The 23,452-nt window shown below is 43.1% G+C and overlaps 1 protein-coding gene across 6 annotated transcripts in view; it reads right to left on the bottom strand.

Moving 5' to 3' along the window:
• Positions 1-244: 244 nt before the first annotated feature.
• KCTD1 (potassium channel tetramerization domain containing 1) overlaps positions 245-23,452 on the bottom strand; it is a 100,235-nt gene continuing 77,027 nt past the window's right edge. For all 6 annotated transcript variants that reach the window (XM_082754264.1, XM_082754263.1, XM_082754260.1 and 3 more), the window contains exons 3-5: positions 9,757-9,901; positions 7,125-7,430; positions 245-3,585 (exon numbers count right to left, since the gene is read on the bottom strand). In XM_082754264.1, coding sequence (XP_082610390.1) covers positions 3,427-3,585; positions 7,125-7,430; positions 9,757-9,901 — 610 coding nt within the window. In that variant the 3' untranslated portion in view covers positions 245-3,426. The remainder of the gene's footprint in view (positions 3,586-7,124; positions 7,431-9,756; positions 9,902-23,452) is intronic.

The following is a 23,452-nucleotide window of genomic DNA, read 5'->3' as shown; positions in this document are numbered from 1 at the left end:
AAGGTAAAACATCAGCTGGGCTAGACTGCCTGGCCAGTAAGATCTTGGAGATAAAATAAATTAGCAGTGCTTGTTTACAGGCAGTACTGCGGAAAAGAGAAAGTCATGACTCTGTGGGACTACATGCATCCCAGCTGGTGAAACCAGCTCAGTCTTCAGTGGGATACTCATGGCTTAAAGGTTCATCCAAGCATGCCAGGATCCATATTTATTTTATGCACTTATTTAATACATTAAGTAGGCAATAGGGAAAGAATTAAACCTCAGGTCGATGGCTGCTGCAGGAATCCAGTTGTCACGTTGCAGAAAGAAACGATGAAGAGCCAGCTCCTCTGCCTGTGTCTCACCATGAGAAAGGGTGGCAAGAGACATCTGCCATCTCTGCATGTCCACAGCGCTTCTCCTGACAACTGCTTGACCAAGTTGCTGAAGTACAATGTTGGCAGCTACTGTTCACTGTAACTCTTCCTCTTATTGAACACAGCACCACTGATAGCAACATTTTTAATTAAAAACATTAGGTAAATTTAAGCTATGGTACACGTCAACACTACTAACCTCCAGAAAATAGCTGGCTGTAGAGTCTGGTCTTTCCCTACCCTCCACCCCCTTGAAATATTTCTCATTTGTCTCACTTTTTCTAAAGAACATTTTAAGAAATGTTATTTTTAACATTTTTTTCTAAAGAACATTTTAGAAACACATGCTTACAAGTCTCATTTGCAAACAGGACTACCTCACTTGTTCTCAAAAATCCACGTCCAGCTTACTCCTGCATATTGTTTGCCATCAGGCATGGCTGTGTTTACTCATGACCTCCGACTCTGTGACAGCACTGTAATCACAGAGACATTCACATCCAGGGTCTCGGGGTGATTTGTGACTCCTTTAACAATGAACACTGCCTCAGTGGGAGGCCATCCAGCCAGCCAGAGGTGTGGAAGGAGCACAGGGGTGTGCCTTGGTTGCTGTCAACTCAAACACGTATGGACTGAGCAAGCAAAACTGCTGGCTGAGCACAGCCTGACGGCACGACAAGAAGCAGAAGGAGCAAAAAGTGGGGTGAAGATCAAGTGGATCCACACCAAAGCTGTGCAAAGGCACTGTGGGGCCAATTTCGGGCCTGACAGTGCTCCCAGGCTTTGCCTCTGGCCTAACCGGAGCCCATGCCCACACACAGGCACAGGGCAGGTCTGGATCTGGGAGTACCTCTGGGCTCAGCAGCCCGGAAATGTGTCCTTGGGTGCATGTGGGGCTGCACCTCGGAGTGCAGGAAGGGTTTCTGCAGCAAACCATCTCCAAAACACCACGTCACCTCACACCAACGTCAGTCGGCGCATTGTCAGCCCACGGGACCGGCTTCTTTGTTGACATTGCTAACACCGTACCACTTCCAGAAGCCTGAAAATCTGTTAAAAATATTTATTTCCCTTTTTTTTTTTGTTGTTTGTTTTCTAACCGACTTCTACGCAGACTAACAACCAAATTTTAGGCAGGAAGAGTAAGCATTTATTTGTTAAGAGGACTACTTGCTGCTGATTGAAAGCAAGCACTTGTGCTTGTTTGAGGCAGCTGTTTCAGTACTGGGAATAGACCGATCAGCGTCACATTGAAGATCTAATAATCTGCTAATGAACCTTAATTTCTGGAGTCCCCCTCCCCCTCCCATTTCCGTGTTTCAATAATTTCAAAACCCACTGATTATGTGCCGACAGAGTTATTTAAATATGCCCTCTGACAAATTTTAATAAAAAACAGCAAAATTGTAGCTTTGAGTTATCAGACTATATTAAAAACCTTGTTACATGTATTTACTTTAACAATTTCTTTTTTTCTTTTCTTAAATAAATAGCAAAGTGTCACCAAAATGAATGGAACGCCGGCACCATTGCCTTGATAGAAACTTCCATACCAGGATGAGTACACAGTCATATTTTGGAATATTGCATAAAAAGATACTTTGGAGGAAAGAAGGTGGTTGCTGGTGCATCTTACGTGGCGAAAGCATCACCCTGCGAAGAGGCCGTGCAGCAGCCTCGTTACGTGGCATGTTTGCAAAGCCTCGCCAAGCCGGGTTGGCCCCAGCAAGGCTCTGCAAAGGAGCAGCTGGCAGGACAACCACGCAGAACTTACCGCCTGCTGTCACAGGGACGGCCTGACACAAGGGGCTGGTGGCCTCACTCTCTCTAGGCAGAAGAACGCTAGCTCTAAACAAGGGAAATGAAGGGCATTAAAACAAACAGCCTGGCTAACACTCAGCAGGGCAAGGTCTTTGAGAATTGGAGCTGCCAGGTCCTAGTTAAGAGGGAATGACGCAACGTGGATGCTTACAAAACTAGGCACCCCTTTTTGACAGGCTTCCCTGGGCTGGACTGGTATTTTCTGAGCTTGGCCAGCAGCTGCTCTTCAAACTGGGACAAAGCTTACAAGGGACAGTGCTGAAGGAAGACCAGCGCACTGGACTGACCCCACAAAGCAACCCCACAACAGCACCTGCTGCCTTTAGCTCACTCCACCGCGCCGGACTGCAGTGAGCTAAATCCCACTTCTCTGCTCTTGTTGGCTGAAATCAGACCCTCGTTACTTTAAACAGAGTTTATTGTATTTAATACATTATAAAATTTGAAAAATTGTAGGAAAGCAGCAGATTCAAACCAGAGCATCTCTACCAAATATTAATTATTCTGGCCCCCTTTGAAAAAACACAAAACGAAACAACAACAAAAAAAAACAACGAAAAACTCATTCAAAAGAAAAGTTAACCTTTCACATCTGTGAGGGCAGACAAAACGTGTGCGACTTCTGTACAAACTACATTTAAAATTTCAGTCGACTAGCTTTCCAACGCAATGGATGGTTGTCTCCTGAACGCCTGCCCATCCACCTCTAAAAAAGACAGACATAAACCTCCATATGCAAATAAAGTTGAATCAAGGTGTGTACACATTAAAAATTGGATGGTGTTTGGCAATGGAAAATGCATTTTGTATGAGCAGTCTATGTATTCCCCAATGGTAATGGCTTGTACACCGTTAAGTGGGCCCGAGTCAGGCCTAGGACACTTAATGGCCATCACAGCACCAACCTCATCTACTTCTTTGTTGTTGCATTTCCTACTCTTTGACATATACATACATATATGCATGTACATACATACCTATACATACATACATATATATGTGTGTGTGTGTGTTTTCATTTACACCTTGAGGTTATTATTATTACTACTATTCCAAGTGTTCCCATATGAATTCAGGTGTGGTCTCTATATTTGATATAAATGTGTCTTTTATTCAATTTTAGTTCCAGGACGTGTTTGGAGTCCAAACTGCACATGAAACGTCCCCCTTTTTTTTTCTTTTTTTTTTTTCCTTTCTATCTTTTTTTTTTTTTTTTTTTTTTTTTGCATAAAGAAACATGTCCATTTTAGTCCAGAGGCTCTTGCTTTATTCGAATGACGGAGGGTGCACGAGATGTCCTTCTGAGTTCTCGTCTCAGTACGTATTCACTGAATTGGGAAGAGTCCACCCCACCTCCACACGAGCCAACAATCTCAAAACCTCTTTGCTGTAACCTCTCAAGTACCTGCAAAAAGAGGAAACAAAACACCAATGTGTAAGTAAATAAACAGACTACCCGTTGTCCAAGGATGATAGTTGCTGTGTTCAAATGGATCCAGCTAGAAAACAAATGTGGTTACACAGATCCACTAAGTGGTTCCCTAAGCTCCATTGTATTGTCTGATTTCTGCTGACTTTTGGGCACAGAGCAATAAGAAAAATAGAGAAAAATAGGTATTCTTTAGTACTGTCAGCAAATACAGTATTCTTCTATCCACAGATTCATGCCTCAAAAAATGCATTCTCTGCTTCACACAATTTACAATACAATAGGGCAAATACAGGATTGCACATCAGACACAGAAGCATGCTGAGCAAACACTTCAGTTCAATTGTGATAATGCAGATACTGTGGTCGCAATTTCAGAAAAGTTACCATCAGATTTTCTAGAGATTTAAAAGGTACCGTAACTGCAAAGATCTAAAGCTATACTCGTACCAGTGGCAAAACCTGGGACCTAGCTAGGACACGTGCTAGGACAGTAAGGGCAAGCAGAGAGCTGGGACAGGGGCAGAAGCGAGCTGGGATTCATAATGCCCATAAAACTACAAGACACGTCACATTTTTACATTCATTAATTCATTACATTACATGCTTTAGGTTAGCAAATGTCTTTCCAAAATCCAGCTAATTAACACAGCAGACAAATCTCAAAAAGCAGGAGGTGGGAAAAGAGTCTCAGAAACCCCCAGTGAAGAACAAACATCAAAACTTCAGTGCAAGTTTTATTTAACCTGAGCTTTCTCTTTTAATAATATAAGCCCAAATACGTCTCAATGCAAGCCACTGAAAAATAGAGGAGAGAATTTCAGTGCTGAGAGAAAATGTGATGGGTCAGGAAACTAGTGAAGCCCTGGGCGAATCACTGAGCCTGCACTCCACTTTCCAGGCCTACCACTAGTCCTTGTCTTGCCTCATACTGTTCTTGGAACAGATGCTTACTTCCTCCAGAATGGAAGATTTGGCATCATCAGCGTGGGATCAGCATCTCTCTTGAACCCTGTGTGTATTTTGCCACTCTGACTTGAGTTTTGCACATCACTAGGCTTGGCAATCCTTATTTGTGTGACAAAAATGTAAATATCAGGAAAAAAGCTAAGCTGCTGATGGATAAAATTGTTTTGACAACTATCATACGACATTTGTCCCCCTTGGAGTAAGTACTGTGTCCAGGTCCGGGGCCCCCAGCACAAGAAGGAGGTGGATCTGTTAGATCGGGTCCAGAGGAGGGCAACGAAGTTGATCAGAGGGCTGGAGCACCTCTCCTGTGAAGAAAGGCTGAGAGATGTTCAGCCACGAGAAGAAAAGGCTCGGGGGAGACCTTATTGTAGCTTTTCAGTACTTACAGGGGGCTTATAAAAAAGATGGAGAACAACTTTTTGATCAGTCAGATAATGACAGGACAAGGGGAAACTGTTTTAAACTAAAAGAGGGGAGATTTAGATTAGACATAGGAGGAAATCCTTCACTCAGAGGGCGGTGAGGCAGTGGCACAGGCTGCCCAGAGAAGCTGTGGATGCCCCATCCCTGGAGGTGTTCAAGGCCAGGCTGGATGGGGCTTTGGGCAGCCTGGTCTGGTGGGAGGTGTCCTGCCCATGGCAGGGAGCTTGGGACGAGGTGATCTTTACGGTCCCTTCCGACCAGCCCAAGCCATTGTGTGATTCCACGGACATGTGGCTAAATATCCCTCTTTGCATGCAATATCCCTTTTCCATTATAAGCTTGCATGCAGCGGTGTTCTAAATTTGAATTAGTCACTCTGACAAAACAACTTTGATGTTTCAGCATGACAATAAAGGCCAATTATTTAAGAGACAACTGTCCAAGCATAGCATGCATTAACCATGTCTTGACAGGTCAGATAGGACTGTTCTTTCTCCTGTGTTGAAGCACAAGCATTATATGCAGCATCTAGAGAGCCCTCAGCACATACCACATTGCTCAACCCTCTTCATCAGGGGATGGGAGCAGAGCTTTGCTACCTGGAGAGCAGGACCTGGCAGCAGAAAGATGCCAAGCTCAATTGGCAAGTCTCCATGTACGAATTTGCTCCTAAGTCTGGAGCATTTAGGAGGTGTACCTAAACCAAGCAGCATCAATAGTGCTAATGATGATTCCAGATGTTAAAAAGTGCTCTCACTCCAAATTGCTGCCTGTGCATGATGTACGAACTTAGATGAAGGTGGGTGTGGATTTTTGTTTCAACTAACAAAGGATAAAACAGATGACACTACAGCTTGTAAGCTTAATGCAATTCTTCCAGAAATTACCTGCGTTTGTCTCACAGATTATTTTACCCATTTCACAACTGTTTTTTTTTTAAACAAATACTACTGATTTTAGTTATTGCCACATCCTCTGAATGGGGAAAAGGAGGCCCTTCCTTAAGACCACAGAATTAGATAGGTCAATTTTTGCAATACACAGATGTGTCACTGTTGTTGCCACTGAATGAAGGAGAAAGAACGAGCCAGTTGTTTTTGTCCAAGGTAAAAAGCATATGGTACATTTGTTCAAGAAACATTTAAGGATATCATAATCAAATGCAAATGACCTGCGTACCACTGGAAAAATATACTATACTTTCTACCAAATGTGTGATAACTTCCCCCCTACTGCCCTATAGGAATCCTTCATATTTCAGTTTGCCTGACAGTCTTACACAAGGGTCAAAGGCCCACCAGGATGCCCCCCATTCAGGTGTTAACAGAGAGAGCTGAGAAGCTCCTTTCTCCTGTGCTCCCTTCTCCAGAAATACTGGGTCCTACTTCAGGAGAAGGAGGAGGAACAGGAGGAGAAGGAGGCTGGCTGTGCTCTCCTTTTGCAGATGCATGACCCTCATTTCAGAGGCTGGCCAACACTAATGTCCAGTCACCTTTCTCACTTTAACTCCCTTTTCCTCTCACTTATCCTGTGTTATCCAGAATAAGAGAGCAGGACTTTACTGTTTTTGTTCTTCTCTCTATTCAGTTTCCGAGCTCCTAAGGACTCTAGGAAATCAGAGTACCTCCACCACCTTTCTCGGTGCATGGCAATTGCTACATTCCAAGGTGAAGGGACATAGCCTGATGCTCTCACAGTTGCTCTGTGGAGATGTGGCACCCTCCTTCCCCAGCTTGAGATGTCCCTGGGCCCTCACATCAATCCAGAAAAACAATTTATGACAAGCAGGGCATGGGACTGGAAGCAGGGTTGAATAGTCGCCTTATGTTCAAGTGTCAAAAAAATGTTTATCCAGATATACAGTGTCTTTATAAATTGAGGCAAACATACCTCTTAGAGCTGTTTTTTAACACTAGCGTAGTTTGTTTTGCAAAGAGATTTGGTGATGATGTGTGAGAATTAAGTTGAGAAAGCAGCCCTGACCCACGGAAGTAAATAACTAGCTCAGAGACTCCAGCTGATTTTGTTCATTGAAACCTTCCAGTGAGAGAGAAGTGCGTCAACCCACAGGTACCTGGCCAGCAAGCTCCCCTTCAATAAATGTGTATGTGACCTCCTACCTGAACTGAGTTGAGGTGACAGTATCCGTTCAGTGGAAATCTGATGACATGCGTTGAGTCATGATTCCAGCCGGCATTGACAGAATTACACATCACATCACCGATTTCTGGAAACACTTCTTCTATCAACGACTTATCGCCACTCAGTGTAATCCTCTCTCCGAGATCTGGGGCAACTCGCACCACCAGGCACTCGCAGGACTTCGAGAAGCGGCCACTCTCCCGGTCCTGTTTCCACCTTTCCATCTCTCCTAGCATGGGCTGAAGCTGGAAGTACTTTGCTTCTTCGTATAGCAAACTGTAGTCCTGAAAGACATGCATATTACTGTGCATAATTAAGAAAGAGACATTGATAATGTACCACTTAATGTATATGGTTATTCAGGCTAACACTGTTCTATATCTGGAACCTTTTAGAGCTCATAGCTCATAAGTAGCTCATAGCTACTGCGTAGGAAGGTGTAATAAAATAATAGTGCAAGCAAAAAAATACATATATAAATTAAAAAAAAACAACATCAGCAAATTGAAGCAGACTGAGTATAGCAGAATTTGTGAGGGGAGGGGGAGGTTACGCTTGATCAGGTGCCTCATGCTATGGAATAATCCAGGCAGCCACATTCCACTTTTCCCCACATCTTTATCCCCACAGTGATGTCATAAAATAATGACCTCATTGAACAGATGGAACAGAATTCAATCAGGATTCAGAAAATTCATCATTAGGATCCATCGCTTCTTACAGCAATACTAGCAGGCATTGTAACAGGTATAAGAATGTAAATGAGAGAGACTGCAATGGTTCTCAGTGCAAAATGCTTCAGATATTTGCATAATGAATTGCACATATTACTGCATTTTAAAAATTAAGTATTTTTTAATACCTCTCAATTTTGCCAACAGTATTGTTTACTACATCATCTCAAGCACCAGAGCAGAGAGAATGCATTTCTACGCATAGCCAGTACAGATGTAATTTAGAATTGATGATCCCGAGTTTGTCTATTGCTGTATTTTAAATAAATAAATAAATAAATAAAGATCGAAATCCTGTTTTTCTACGTTTAAGACCATAGGAACATTTGGAAAATATACAGAGAAAAAGAAAGAAATGAGAACTATAGAGGGCAGAGGAATCAAATGACCACAAGAAATGATTGTTAACAATCAACACAGCCCTGATTTGGGCTACAGATGGAATACTTGATGGGTATAGGACACCTGAAGCATATTTAGAATATTGTTTATATTTAATGTCTAATTAAAAAAATCATCTATATATTTCTAAAGAAACACAGGGCTGAAGTTCACTTTAAGCACTGATCTGTTAGATGACTTACAGCACAACTGGAAGGGACACCCCTTTGAACATCATGGTGGTTGGGTGAACTTGCCAGGAGTTAACGTCTCTAATTTCAGCTGAGCTATGGTATATTTATGTGGTTAAAGCATCCTGCATATGTAATTTCTTAATATTGCATGGAAAGTGGCTTTTCCTTTCTCTGTACTTCTGATTACTTTTAGGACAGGCGCTCAGAACAGCACAAAGACATTCTAAGGCTTCAAAAGAGGGACACGATGCTATCAGCCGTTTCTGAACTCCCACTTTATTCGGGTAGGTCTACCACATCCCCCAGGGAGAAATATGTAGGTATCTACAACAGACAATTCAAAGATTGCTCCTGAACCAAACCTCACACCTATTATGCCTCAAACACCTGAAAATGTCTCAGGTATGAGGGATAAAAGACTGCACTCCAGTGTGAACTGCTCTAACCCTTCCACATCACCTCTTCTGTTCAGTCTAAATTGCTTCATTTCCTACGGTGAACTAATGGTGCAGCCAGCCACACTGATATGCATTCATAAAGTAATGATAAAGATCTCTTCTGATTGCAACTTTGGTCTCCAGCACTCACTTCACTGACACCACAGGTACACCCACATACCTGCAAGCACACAAGAGTCTGAAGGTCTGCCTCTGTAGGCTGAAGTCTGACATGGGGAACTATTACAAATTTGTTATCAAAAAGAGAAAAGCAGACTTTTTAATAAAGGTTAAATGATAAACATAGAACTATTCATCCCTGACTTCTCTAAAAATGTAAAACTAAATTGCCATTATGCATCCAGGAGTCTGGGGAAGAAAATACTCTTCTATGACTTAATGCTCAAATATTACCACGCGTGCTGTTTATTTTGTCAATACCATGATTCCCACATGGTTCTCTAAATTTCAGCATGTGAGTGGAAGCTGGAGTTGCTGTAGTCAGAAGGGAATGATAAAAGAGGATGACAGGACAAGTAACCAGCAAAGCTCATGATCGGTTGGTTGCAGATGGTAACATCCTTTGATTCCACCATCATCCTGCAATGTTTAATTTCCCTGGGTCAAATGTGGCAAGATTACTCCACCACACTAGAGCTAGGAGGGGAAAATGTAATATTGATGCCACTTTAGGAAAGCCTGACAGATGCCACTGTAGCAACCCCATGCTTACTTTTGCCAAGTACCTGAAATCAAACACTGTATTCCAGAAGTACCCCCTGTCTGGGGCTCTGTTTTGACGATATGTCAGACTCTTACTTCACCAAGGTACATGCAAAACATCCATGTCCCTTGAAATCTCACCTTGAAATCATCAGGAATGAGGAGTTTTGATGTTCTTAAAAAATTCAAGATATATCTGAACATTTGCCCATCTCTGTCGATGAAATAATGCTGCTTGAGGCTGTCGAGGACGATGGGCTCCGTGCCATCAAAGAGCCTGCCGATTCTGGAGAGGAAACAAGAGGTGAACGTCAGTGTCAGACCACACACAGTTCAGCAGTGACTGGGAGAACTTGCTACCCAAGCCCTGTCTCATGAGATGACAGTGCTAGAGTATTTGGGGCACCTTTCTCAATGGCCCCTTGAGCAGTCGCCATCCCACCCTGCAGCACCAACCTCCTCGATCAGCTCCGTTTCGCTTCCTGGAGGAAGTACGTGGTGAATTAGCTTGAAAATTAGACTCGGAAAAACTTTTTATTTAATTATTTTATTATGAAATTATTGTTAAACTCAAATCATTTCTGGATGCTATTTACTGGAACCAATGCTTGGACTGCCGCAATTGAGGGAGCAGTAGCCGGGGAAACAAAAGTTATAATATTTCAACGTGAGGTAATGATTTCATAGCAAAACCCAGCCATTTGTGGCAGGTATCAATTAGCATGCTTTAAATTAATCAGGAGAAATGCCTCAGCATTTACAGAGACCACCCACCACTACGCAGTTGCCCAGAGAACATCCGCTTGCTAAAAACACTTGCAACATCAGCTGCTGGCTGAACGCACATTTTCTAAAGGTGTTCTTTGCAAAACCTGATTTAGTCGGAGCTGTACGAAGGACTAAAAACTGGGAACAACCCCCCTGCCACAGTAACACGAAATACACGCCGTGTTTTTGCACTGAGGTGTTTGCAAAACACTCCGGAGTTACTCACAATTTCCCAATGAAATCACCAGGGGTGACTGGCACGTCTGATGTTGTGTGCATGTTTATGTGCCTATACGTGCATGTGGAAGCACTTTTTGACTCTTTCCAGTTCCACCCCTCCAAAGAACTGTAAACAAAACAGTCTCAAAATAGCTAACTTGTGATACGTCACGTGGGCGCTTTGCATGAAACCCTACTGACATTCTTGGGCACGGCTTTTGAGCCTTGTCACAAGCTGTTAGATTCTGCTATATTCCGCAGATTTTGCACCTTCATTGTTTTAATGAAAAAGCTAATTCGTACGTAGTTTTTGTCCTAACATAATCAATCTGTTTTGGGAATTAGCACAGAGAAACCTATGCAGTTCACCAAGGAACGTGCAATACCACCACCGTACACCAGCATGCGGCTAGGGGATGGACTCTTGTTCCCTGATCACACTCTGCTTTTGGTGTAGGCAAGGTACAAGTCTGTCTTTTTACAAAATGAATCCCACAAGCCCAACAAATAGCCATGACACACTGTTTTCCTTTTAAAAGAAGCAAGAAAACACCATTCCTCACCACCATCCTAAGGCTGCTTTGATCTCTCACAGAAAACCAAACCCCAAACCAGCACAGCTCAGACACGACCAACCCTCCTGGCTGCACAGGGCATCCCAGGATGAGATACACCTGCACTTGAGCAAGGAAAGGAGATCTCCAGCAAGGGTTCAAGAGGCAAAAAGATGGAAACAGCTCCCAAAGTTGGAAGGATGGCAGGGCTTGCAGTGAGGTTGTGGGGAATTGCTGAGAAACTGAGCTTCATGTTATCATCAAATGGTTGGGGTTGGAAGGGACCTTAAAGATCACCTTGTTCCAACGCCCTGCCATGGGCAGGGACACCTCTCACCAGACCAGGTTGCCCAAAGCCCCATCCAGCCTGGCCTTGAACACCTCCAGGGATGGGGCACCCACAGCTTCTCTGGACAGCCTGTGCCAGTGCCTCATCACCCTCAGAATGAAGAACTTCTTCCTAATGTTTAATCTAAATCCTCCCTCTTTTAGTTTAAAACCATTACCCCTAGCAATAAGTCTCTCAACGTCTTTCCTGCAGGCCCCCTTTAAGCATTGTAAGGCTGCTGTAAGGTCTCCCCGGAGCCTTCTCTTCTCCAGGCTGAACAACCCCAACTCCCTCATAGGAGATGTTCTCCTCTGATCATCCTTGTGGCCCTCCTCGGGACTCACTCCAACAGGTCCATGACCTTCTTGTGCTGGGGGCCCCAGAGCTAAACTCAAGACTTTAGGCAGGGTTTTGTGAGAGCAGACCAAAAGGGGAGAATCACAGAATGGCTGAGTTGGAAGGGACCTCCACAGATCATCTATTCCAACCCCCCTGCTCAAGCAGGGTCACGTGGAGCATGTTACACACGATGGCATCCAGGCAGGTTTTGAGTATCTCCAGAGAAGGAGGCTCCACAGCCTCTCTGGGCAGCCTGTGACAGGGCTCTGTCACACGAACCATAAAGAAGATCTCCCTCATATGGCAATGAAATCTCTTGGGAATCACCTCCCTTGGCCTGCAGGACATTCATCTTTTGATGTGGCCCAGGCTTTCTGGGTTGCAAGTATACATTGCCAGCTCATATTCATTTTTTCATTCACCAGTACCCCAAGTCCTTCACCGCAAGCCTGCTCTCAATCCATTCATCACACAGTCTGTACTGATGTTTGGGATCACCCTGACCCAGTGCAGGATGTGAACAGAGGATGCTTCGCACCCACAGTCACATATCCTTCCTTTAAAACAGCACAGCCAACCCAGATGGGTCTCCTCTCACTAGCCAGGAGAGGTGAAGACTGGGAAAGAAATAAAAACCCATTAACCTTGGCTGGCCATTTAAAATTCTGTAGGAAATGCCAGAATCAATTCAAACCATGTGAAATCTCTAACATATAAGGAATTAAACATATTTTCCAGAATGATCCAGCACAAAACATTTTTTCTCAAAGCTATCCCTTAGAACAATTCAAGCTTTCTTCCAAGGTTACTTGTTACTGCCTGCCCCGCTGCTCAAAATTTAAGCTGTGACAGGCCATATAATACAGACTTCTGTTCACTAGGTGGATGAGCAACATTTATGTCTAATATGCTAAAATGAGGCATTTAGATTTGATTTTCTCCCATACTCAAGCACGTTGTCTTGGAATCTGTCACAGAACTCACACACAAACCATATATATTTGGCCAAGTCAGTCATTACTGAAATGTATAATTGTAATTGGTTTCTGTAGCATTTCCCTAGATCTAAATTACTGTTATAATTACATATTTTAAACCTCTAGGCTTTCTGTCTTCATTTTATTAATTGTTTAGAAGAAGAACAAGATAGTATCGGAGGCTGGAGCCTTCTGACAAAATCACAAAGCTGACACCAGCGCACAAACAGCAGGGACCCGAAAGCCAGTCTGTCCGGCTTGGAGGAGCTTGCAAAGTGCCACCTTCGTGTGCTGCTGCTTTCCAGCAGCAGCAAACCACGAGGAAGCTGCTAAGAGCTGAGGAACTGCTAAGCACCAACTCCTCCCCTCCCCAGGACCACTTTGCGGTACACAATGGTATTTTCAAATGGTACAACAGCTTCAGGAGACATCTGTAAATAAAATTAAAGCCTTTTTCGGACCAAAAACTACAGATTCCAGCTTCATAGGCTGTGATAGCTCGGTGGCAGGGTCTAAGTTGCATTTGCAGCCATGAGAAAAGACTGGAGACCAGAAGAAGCACAGCAGAAAACTCTGCCTTGCCTTGAGCTGCACACTTGCTAGACGGTAATATCTGAGCACCCATCCTCCCTGTCACCCACAGCTCTGCTTCTCCTTCTGCTTGGTCTCATGCTGAAATTATAAATGCTTAAGTGACACCAGACTGCTGGCATGAGAAAAGACTGTGAAACCATGTTCATTAAAATTTCGCTTCCCAAGAAAACCTAGAAGATGCTTTTCCCCATCTCCTTCTCGACAGCTTCAGCTGATGACTGACAAAAGATTTATATATCTATATTTTTAAATGACAAGCACAAAACAGCTGAATGGATTGCTAAACAGCAAAATGCTTTGAAGGATGCTTGCAAAATAAGTTGATATTTATATGAAGAATTAGCCAAATATCAAGGGTAAAGGCTAAAAAAAACTGTAGTCTATTTATAAGGAAATTTACTTCTGAAATGTTTAATTAAAACTAACAGGCTGGAATTTTCTGTATATATGGAAAATTAATGTCCCATGGGTTGAAAGTGCGACCTCCAATGGGTAATAATTAACGTCTTTGGCTTTAAGTATCATAATCCATTGTCAGAAATCGAATGCTTTAAGGGTTGAAAATATAACCATTGTAAAACTCAGCTTCCACCAGAGAACTTGGGTTTACTTTAAGGACACAAACCTGGTTTTAGTGGGGAGAAAACAACAGGACGTGGAGAAGATCAATGTTTTACTTCCATAAAATACTACAGGGACTCTTGTCCCCACAGACCAGCACTTGCAGAACAGCATTTCTACAACAAAAAGCAGGGGAAGATGACATTGCTTACAGGGTTTCTCAAGTTCTTCAGAAACAAGTCCTGTTTGACAAGTATAAAAATACACTCAGTCTGCAGCAAAGCTGCACAGCATAAGTGTTTATATCCTTGCTCTCTGAGCATATAAATATTTACATATATTATTATAGACATGAAGAGAAAGTCTCTCCTTTAGTATATTCTGCCTCAGTTGAGTATTTGGGAAAGAAGCAGTAATTAAGAACAAGATGGACAATATTAATTGAACAAGCCAAGTACTGCACAGCTTTCTCACCACTATTAAAATGTCACAGTTCTGCAGATTGAGTGACTTCACTGGACAGAGCAACAATTCTCCTCTTTTGTATTTTGTATTCTCAGAAGGATACAAGGAACATGGAAAGGCAGCAAGCTTTGTTATCTGCAAGCATGCAGAATATTGCCTTATGTTTAATCATTTCAAGAGGTAGAAATGAATGTGTTTTTTTTTTTTCCCCAAGAAAATACAGAACTCTTATTGCTGAATATATTCAGCATATTATCACTCATGTTATTATTATAGACACTACAAACTCAGACCTGATTTTTTTTTCCAATAAATCCTTTTCAACTGTTCCAAGTTGCCAGCTTTTCTTGTTCTCTGTGCCTTTCACAAAACAGCAAAAAGGGAGGAAAACTCACGGTGCAAAGTCCTTTCAGTAACCTGGCAGAGGAAGAGGTGCAGCATTGGTGATGGGGTACCTGCAGTCCCGTGCAGCAACCTGCCTGGGACTTGACTGTGCTCTGACACCCAAGTGGCAAACCCACCTCTCCTTCCTCAAATAATGAATTGCATGGCAAATAATTATAAATATATATATATATATATATATTTAGTTGAAAGCTTACATGGTTGGAGCCATGGAAGCAAAGACAGCAGGGATGAGTGAATGCAGGTTTTCCTATCTCGTCATTACATTTAAGTGGCTAATGCGAATGAATGCTTATTTAACACTCCAGGGTGTGCAGAGAGTGAGTTGGAAGAAGCTTTTACTTTTTTTTTTTTTCTCTGCGACTTTTTAGTCCACATTGTCCTTATTAATTTCTTTTCATTTTCTTTTGCTGAGTGCTCAAAGGCAATTTGCATAAGAGCCCATTATAAATTAGATCTGTTTAATGGTATGCTCATCTCATGGCTATTTAATTTTACTTCCTCATATGTCTAAATTATATAATTTTGCACTCTCCCTAGAAGCTAGTACATTTGAAGGGGTAGCCACACCAGGGAGAAATGCTATGCTACCCAAGTGGAGAATGACGAGGCTTTTATTCATTTTTCAGAGGACCACTTTAGCAGTAACAACCTGCTCATCTTTTTTTTTTTTTTCCCAACATCTCATGTCATTTGGATCCACAGCGACTGAATACCTAGCAACCTTCATAACTCTGCATAACAAAAGTTGCCTCATAAACATGATATAAGAGAATAAATTTGCAATTTTCAGTAAGACATACATTATGAAAACCACATTTTAACCAAATACCCTGTTGTAATCTCCTGCTCTCAGTGCTATTATAATTTGTTCTTATCTCTTCCTCCTTACATTTAATTTAAGGTTTCGTGTCCATGAGTCTCAGGAATTCCTTGGCACAGACAGTTCCTAAGTTATTAGAAGAGGCATGAATACAATGATTGTAAAGTGAAGGTAACGGGGGAAAAGTGTATTAACACCTAAAATCTTATTAAACCTTCTAGAGAAAAGGTATTTATATAGGAGCCAAAGCAGACAAAGCAAGAAGGAGAAGACATTAAAACCTCGGGTCTTATGAGATTTAAGAGAGAATGTTACATGGCATTTTAAAGAACAGATAAATCCCAGATATTGAGTGGAAGTGATGTCAGAAACCTTTGTGGAAATATTTGCCAAAGATTAAAGGACTGAATCATTTACATGGAGACCATTTCAAACATCTTATGATTGTTATTTGAGCATGGAGGCAAAAGAGAGGGTAAGGACAAGCTCAAGGGGCTAATAAAACACTTAGAAGGAATTGAGATAGATGGGAGGTGGTGAGTAGCCTTAAATGCAGAGTAAAGTATATGAGGAACAGTTGGGAAGAATTCAAAATGATGAGTGAGGTGGTATCATGAGGGAAGGCATCAGAGACAAAAAAAAAAAAAAAAAAAAAAAAAAAACGTGGGATTTGCTATAACCTGCTTGATCAGCAGCAGCACCAGGAGCAGAAATGAAAGCAAATCAGGCCTATTAAAAATGAACCAATAGTCACCGGATCCGACCCACATGGACAAACTGACACATTAACTGGGAGAGAACAAATTGCACAACTCCGTGCAATCATGTTGCAGGAATGAGACGGCCACGAGAGACAACTGCAGCTTTATATGCTGCAGATGAGTGTGGAGATGCTGGGGATGTATAACTGAACGACAGCCACGCAAACGAGAACATGTGGGTCACAGGAAACTTTGGGGTGAACTAAACAATGGATGGCAAAGGCCCCAGAAGACAAAAGCAACAGCCTGATCTGTTTGCCTGAAAAGGAAGTTTTTCCAAGAAAAATTAAAACCTGTATTTTCCCCACTAAACAGGTGATCTGGCAACCAAGGAAATTCAGAGCAGAGGTAAATAATTATTAAATAATAATTCTCCTGTGATGTTCAAATGCCCACATTCAGGACCATCAGCCACCCAGATCCAAATGGCACTTGTAGAAATACTGATGATTTAGAAAGGAAGGCAATAAATAATTGGGATGGGATGTTGAGAGCTGGTGACTCATGGCTAGAAGAGTATATATGTGGGCAGACAGAAACCCTTTCCCCCCACTGCATGACTGCAGCCTAGGTGAGGCCAGCACAGTCCTAACTCCAGACTGCAGATGACGGGATGGGGAGTTTCTGTTTACCATATACCCTCTGTCTCTGCTCTGTACCTCTCAGCTTCTGGTATAACAAAAGAGATGCAGACAGATAAGAGGAACAGCCCTTTTTGCTACCATACAGACCCGTCTCCCAACAAAACCAAGCCTTGCAAACCCCAAACAGGCTGTCCCTTCAGCTAAACCACTATCTACAACACAGCCCCTCTCCTCCATCCTGCAGGACCCTGAGACATCTCTCCAGCTGGCCAGCTCCCTGATCAACCAGACCTACACGCCAAGTCAAGGACTGGGCACTTGACCATTGATGTTTGATGCTTTGTTGTGCCACCTTCTCCTTGCTCCTTTATTCAGGCTCACTCATGCACTGGATCTGCTGCAGAGCAGGCTGCAAGCCTTTAAGCTCCGCATCTCCTGCAGTGTTTGGTATCTTGCAAATAAATCCCAGAAAACTTTTTAGTTTTCCAGCGTGTATCAAAACCACTTTTCCTAAAATCATTTAAGCCAATGAAATGTTAAATCAATTATTTACGCAAATACTTTCTCCATCTCTATTTTTTGTAACCAAGTTTTCTTGGCAATGATAACATTTCACAGAAAAATTAACAAATATTCTCTTTGCTTGCCAAGATAATTTTACTAAGCTTGAATCCGATTTCATTGAGGTACGTTATTTATGTTTTATCTTGAGGGAAGCTGCCTATTAAGTTAGTAGCAACCGTGTCCTTTTGCTTATGATACGGTTATTACCAAGTTATCAGGAGTACCTTTAAGTTATTAGGGTGCAATGGCAAATTAAGTACTTTGCGTCATAATTAGCTAATAACTTTTGAATTATATTTTAATCATGTTTAAGATGGTCAGGTTTGCTGTGAGTACAGATAATGGAGGATAGGAGCAGAACTGGAGTGTTTATCGTTCAATACCAAAAGCCAGAAAGCAGCTAAACTGGTGAATGTGCAACATCCCAAAGGCCATGATGCTCTATATATGCAGAAGACTGAGCTCCTTCACAGTCAGCAACGTATTGAAGTAGAACTCGTGGCTTGGGACCGCTTTTAGGTAGAAAGCAGAAAATGTATCTGCTCCAACCCACCTTCCTTCAAGCCTGTCATTTTTTAAAAAAAGACATGTTAGCAATAGCCTTCTTCATAGCTCTGTCAATAAACCCTGTAAACCTAGATTACACAAAGAGACAACGCTAAAAAAAAAAAATAAGAAAAGCTACTAGAGACATCTCTCTTTCAAAAATCTTGGCACTGGGGAAAAAAACCACCCCAAACTACCTTCCCAGAATGGGGGAAATTCTTTGATGTATTCTTTCGTATATCAAACTTGCCCCTCAGCTTTCATGAATTTCATTCAAACCACTGCTAGCTCTCAGTATTTCCTCTGTACCCTGAAGAATGCTCTGCATTAAAATTCCACATTCAAATCACTGGAAATTAGGAAATACTGCCATGAAATTGTAAAAGATCAAGCTTTCCAAGATCTTCACAACTCTGGCTACTCAGCCAGAAACCCTACCTGTGTTGTTTTGCTAGCTGCTGCCTCCTCTAGAAGGACAGATAACCCATTTCTGCAGACGGGACAAGAAGGCACTTGCCATAAAGGCATCAGAGTGTGAAACCAACCTCTGTGTGCCACACAGGGGGTCCTACGAGGACTAATTCTCGAGAGGCCACTTCTACATTGCAGCCTAATTAACAGCTTCTCACCAATGAATAAATTTCAAAGCGCTTCTGAAACCTCTAGCTGTTAACTACAACGAGCCTGTGTCCCCGGAAAACACAGAAGCCAGCATGGAATAAAGCATTCCCACATACTGTCACAAGGCAAATTTGCCAGGGAAGGTGCAAAGTTCTTTTAAAGCCTTCTAAGAATAGACAAACGGGGAAAAATATACATGTAAAGAACATTGTCCTAGTCAAAACAAGCATCGCAAGTTAAGATGTCAGACACCGGAGGTCCTTCTGCAGCTTCTGTTTGCAAATCTCCCTGTGCCTGAAATGTGACTTTTTTGTGATCTTTCGTGACCTACAGCCTTCCCACAGCACCCTCCACTCGGGCAGCACGGGATGTGGGATCAGCCAGGTCTTCAGAGTGTATCAGACCCTTGCCCATGGGACCCTTGCTTCAGCTGCTGGAGGAGCTGGGAGAGGCCGGAGGGGTGAGGCGAGGGGAGGCAGGAAGGGGCGGAGGCCATGCAGAGAGGGACCACGCTGGAGAAACAAACTCCATCCAGATCTCCTGTGTGATGCTACCAAGTGTGTCTGCCTTATTTTGTGAGCTCCCACCCCACAACATGGGGGCCAGCTCACAGAAGCACTGAGAGCTCATGGCCTGAGGTGCCGCGACACCTCGGAGAGCAGTGGCCTGGTGGCCAGAGCACAAACCCAGCCACAGCTTCCACATCTCGCCACCTCAGCCCTTTTCACGTCACATCTCTGCCTTCAAACACAATCTGCCGTGAGTGAGGCAAGAAGGTGCCAGGCTACGGAAAGCTGCAAGAAAGCATGCAAGAATGACTCCTCAGAACGGGACTTGAATAACGTGCAGAAAATACAGCCCAAGGACACGTGCTGAACAGTGAGGAGGAACAGGAGATGCTGACGAGATGTTTATTAATTGAGCACCACATTTCTCTGTGCAGAGCAGCAGGCAATCACGTATTGGAGATGGTATTACTGCGCATATACCATGAAGATGACAGACTAAGGTTGCCCTAATAACGTTCAGGCAGCTCTAATAACGTTCTTTTCCTATTAAAGCTGACTTTAATTGCACAGAGAAAAGCTGCAAGGCCAGCTACACGATAACAGGTTTACTACATGTGTCTCGAGCACTTGTGCTCTGCTTTAGTGCATAGATCACCTGCTCCCACATTCCTCCACCTGGACCGAGGATGCGCTTCCAGGTTCACAGCTCAGATTACAAATTCCTTGAGAAAGGCAACCCAGATAGCATGAGAGCACGCACAATAGAGGCAAGGAAGATGTGGGCGTTACGACCACAGAATTTACTATGAGAAACGCAGGGCCACGCACTGCTATTGTTCTGACTAACTCTAGCTTATATGCATTACAATTACATTGCCTCGATTCCTAGTGTGGACACCCATGTGCCTACATAGAGAGACGTGTTTATACCTGTCTAATTTATTCTCATACATTTACATGTTTAACTGCTTCCACGCTAGAGGTTGAAATGATTTAGGCATTTCAGTAACTAGGAAAATCACACCATTAACCAAATCAGTTAATACAAAACCTGTGTGCTAATCAGTTAAGAGGACAGGAAAGTCCACCTAAAACATCTTAGACTGTGGCTCTGAGCAACAAACAATGCTTAATGCATAGGTTAGAAATGCCAAAGCCACGCCTGCATATTCTGCTGGTGGTGGGGGTGATAAAAAGCACACAGATAACATTACTTCCATTGACAAACTTTACATATACTAAACAGTGGCTTTATTGTTTATTAAATTAGATGCTGTCATGGTGTAATAGTCCCTGCAGCCATACCAAACCCCACAGTAAGAATGTATTTCTGTGGAGGAGGTAAAGAAGAAAGGATAAGAACTGAGATACCATACAGAAGCAATACAGCCCTGTAAATAGGGTGATGAGGATTAATTAATCAATGTAGCTGAAAACAGACAGCATTATTCTGGCAAATGAAGCCCTCAAAAATACCATGTCCAACATGAATGTCACACCATGATTCTTTCAAAGCAGGAAAGCCAGGATGCAACTAAACTGTCAAACTGAAGGTGCCTGGTGCCATTTGGGATGCTCGAGGGCATCCTGGGGACCCCTAAAGGGCTATGGACGATGCAGGGAAGCTGCCAAAGGCTCACAGAGCAGCCACGGAGTCCCAGCAAGAGCCGTGAATGAGCACTTGCTGCCCATGCTCAGCCAGCATCTCCCACCCACGGGATGGCCAGATCTTACTGGCAGAAACCAGGGCAGCCCAACAGCCAGGATTTCCTTGTGGCAACACCAGGCTGCTAATAAGCAAGTTGCCTCCCTGGAAAGCTGAGCACTGCTTTTAAGCCAGCAGTTAGACGTTGCTCATGGAGTAGTCTACTGCTTGAATCTATATATTTTTATTATTTCCTATGCTTAATTTGAAGCCTTTCTCTAAAAAGACAGAATGAAATTTAACTATGCCTGGATTAAAGTGGGGGGGGGAAACAGACATTGCTTAAGGGTCTTTCCATGCTGTATCTGTCCTCATCCCCAGACACAGGTACTGCTGCTGCACATTTCTTCTAGCAATAGCTTAAGTTGCAGCTTGCACTAACGATGGATACTGAAAAACCTGATCAACGCCTAACACGAGTAAGTGTACACCACAAGGCGACAATTCCCTTACCAACAACAAGAAAAAGACCTACAAATTCTGTAAGAAAAATCCTGAATTTCAAAACTGCAATTTTGGAGAATAACACAAATCCCAACACAGGCATTTCCAGGGACAGAGAAGTGTTTCAGTGTTCTCTTCCTCTCTGTGCTTGCTGAAAATAAAACATGTTTCAACAACCTTGCATTATCCCCTCCACTTGTGTAGCTACTTAATACCAATACATTTTTTCTCTATTCCTGAATGTAATAAAATTTTAATTTAGCAGAAATCCAGGTGTTTTGTTAGATTTTTTTTTCTTGCATCACCACCAGGCATAGATGTAATTGTTTTCTGCTATCTTTACAGGAGATCTACAGAACCACATTCTGGTTTGCCTTAAAATAGTTTGGGATAATCAAAAGCTGTGCTGTTTCATCAAAGCTCTGCACCCCCCACCTCTCCAGAATTTGTCAAGGCTGCAATATATGGTTTGAGGCTGTGGGACGGTTCTGATCATTTACCACTACCTTCCCGAAAGCCTACTTTTCTTGGAGTTCAGAGGCAGGTAGAAGCCAATTAGCACAACACAAGTCTGGAAAAGATAACGTCTTTTAAAACAAGCAATTCCAACCATGAAGCAAGACCACCAACCTATACTTTCTCACTAACTGCATCCATGAAAGTCTGTCTTTATTTGCATTAGCCATGCAGACCTCTGTGAGGAAAAATTATGGATTGTCCTGTTTGGCTGCTCACTATTGCGCAGCTTTCTTCCCCTCTTGGTGTATGCTGCAAGGTGCCCAAGTTGCCAGGCAGAAGCTGCTGCTGAGCACCAGCTTCGTGATGGGCTTTACCAGGAGGGAGAAGGCTCTGAGATGGTTGGGCACTGCGATGTTAGCAGTGATATTGCAGTGATACAGCCGACAGGAAAGCAGCAAGTGCAATGAGGATCTGTTTGCAGGTCTGCTGATTGACATCAGTCAAGACATGCTTGCTCCTTAAAGTCAAAGGCAAAATTAATACAAAAAAAAAAAATACAGGTAAAATTAAACTCCCAATCCCATTTTGGGAGCACATTGCTGGCTTATCATCACAGGACACGTAGAGAAGACAAAGAGGGGATTTCTCATGGACCCATGGAGCACGGAAGGCTGTTGGGAACAGCGCAGAGCCCTTTCTGACCGTAGGGACCAGCCCCGCTCACACACTGTCCCACAAATGTTTTGTTACTACGGCAGAATAACATTAGCACAGCGATGAGGAAAATAAACTCTCCGTGCTATGATGGATGTGCCCTCCTTTTGTACGTAAGTTTAGTCAGCAATGTACTGCAACAGACCTGACCTTTACTGGCACTGGGTTTCACCAGCCCTGTTTTTCCAGACCCCACCCCGTTTATTTTGTTCTGTCTGCAGCCTCCTCAGCTTCCAGCTGATGAAGCTTTCATAACTGCTCACCTTCCCCAGAGGAAGCAGTTTGCAAAGAAAGACACCGAGGCACACGAGCCGAAGGTCCTTCGCAGGACGGGATGGGGCTGCAGGGAGATGTGCTCCTGGAGCAGCCCTACCCAGGCTCTCTCAGTGCTGCAGTTTGAAAACAATGTGACTAATTATTCTCCTATGGATGAGAACTGCACCACCAGCTTTATGATTTTTGCATGGTACAAAAGCCAGGTGTATGTTCTCCATTGATTCCTCTGGCCTGTCCTGTTTTCAGGACTCCGTTAGTAAGAGAAGGAAGGAGGACTCACACCCCTTATTTAGCTACTTCGCATTTTAACAGGAAATAAAGTGACCCACATAGAAGCTAAATGCAGTTGAAAGTTACAGCCGTAGCAGCTGTTTCTATTTTCAGACCAATGCTTTACACCTTATAATGACACCAGACAAGCAGCGACTTCCAGCAACATCCTTTTCACCTCTCCTTTTGTTGAGCCTACCAAAGAGAGAAGCATGAAACGCGCCTGATTAGGGCTGTTATTTCTGTATCTGAAGTGAGGAATTAGAGGCTCACCTGGAACCAGACCTCTGCAGCCTGGAGAGCAGCATCCGTTCAGTCAGAGGGAGCTGCGCCATTAATCCAAAGTGGAAA

This window comes from Aythya marila, assembly GCF_965140915.1.
Source record: "Aythya marila genome assembly, chromosome: 2".
NCBI classification, from domain to species: Eukaryota; Metazoa; Chordata; class Aves; order Anseriformes; family Anatidae; genus Aythya; species Aythya marila.
The sequence above is the reverse complement of the archived record's forward strand: the minus strand, read 5'-3'. Positions and strand labels throughout refer to the sequence as shown.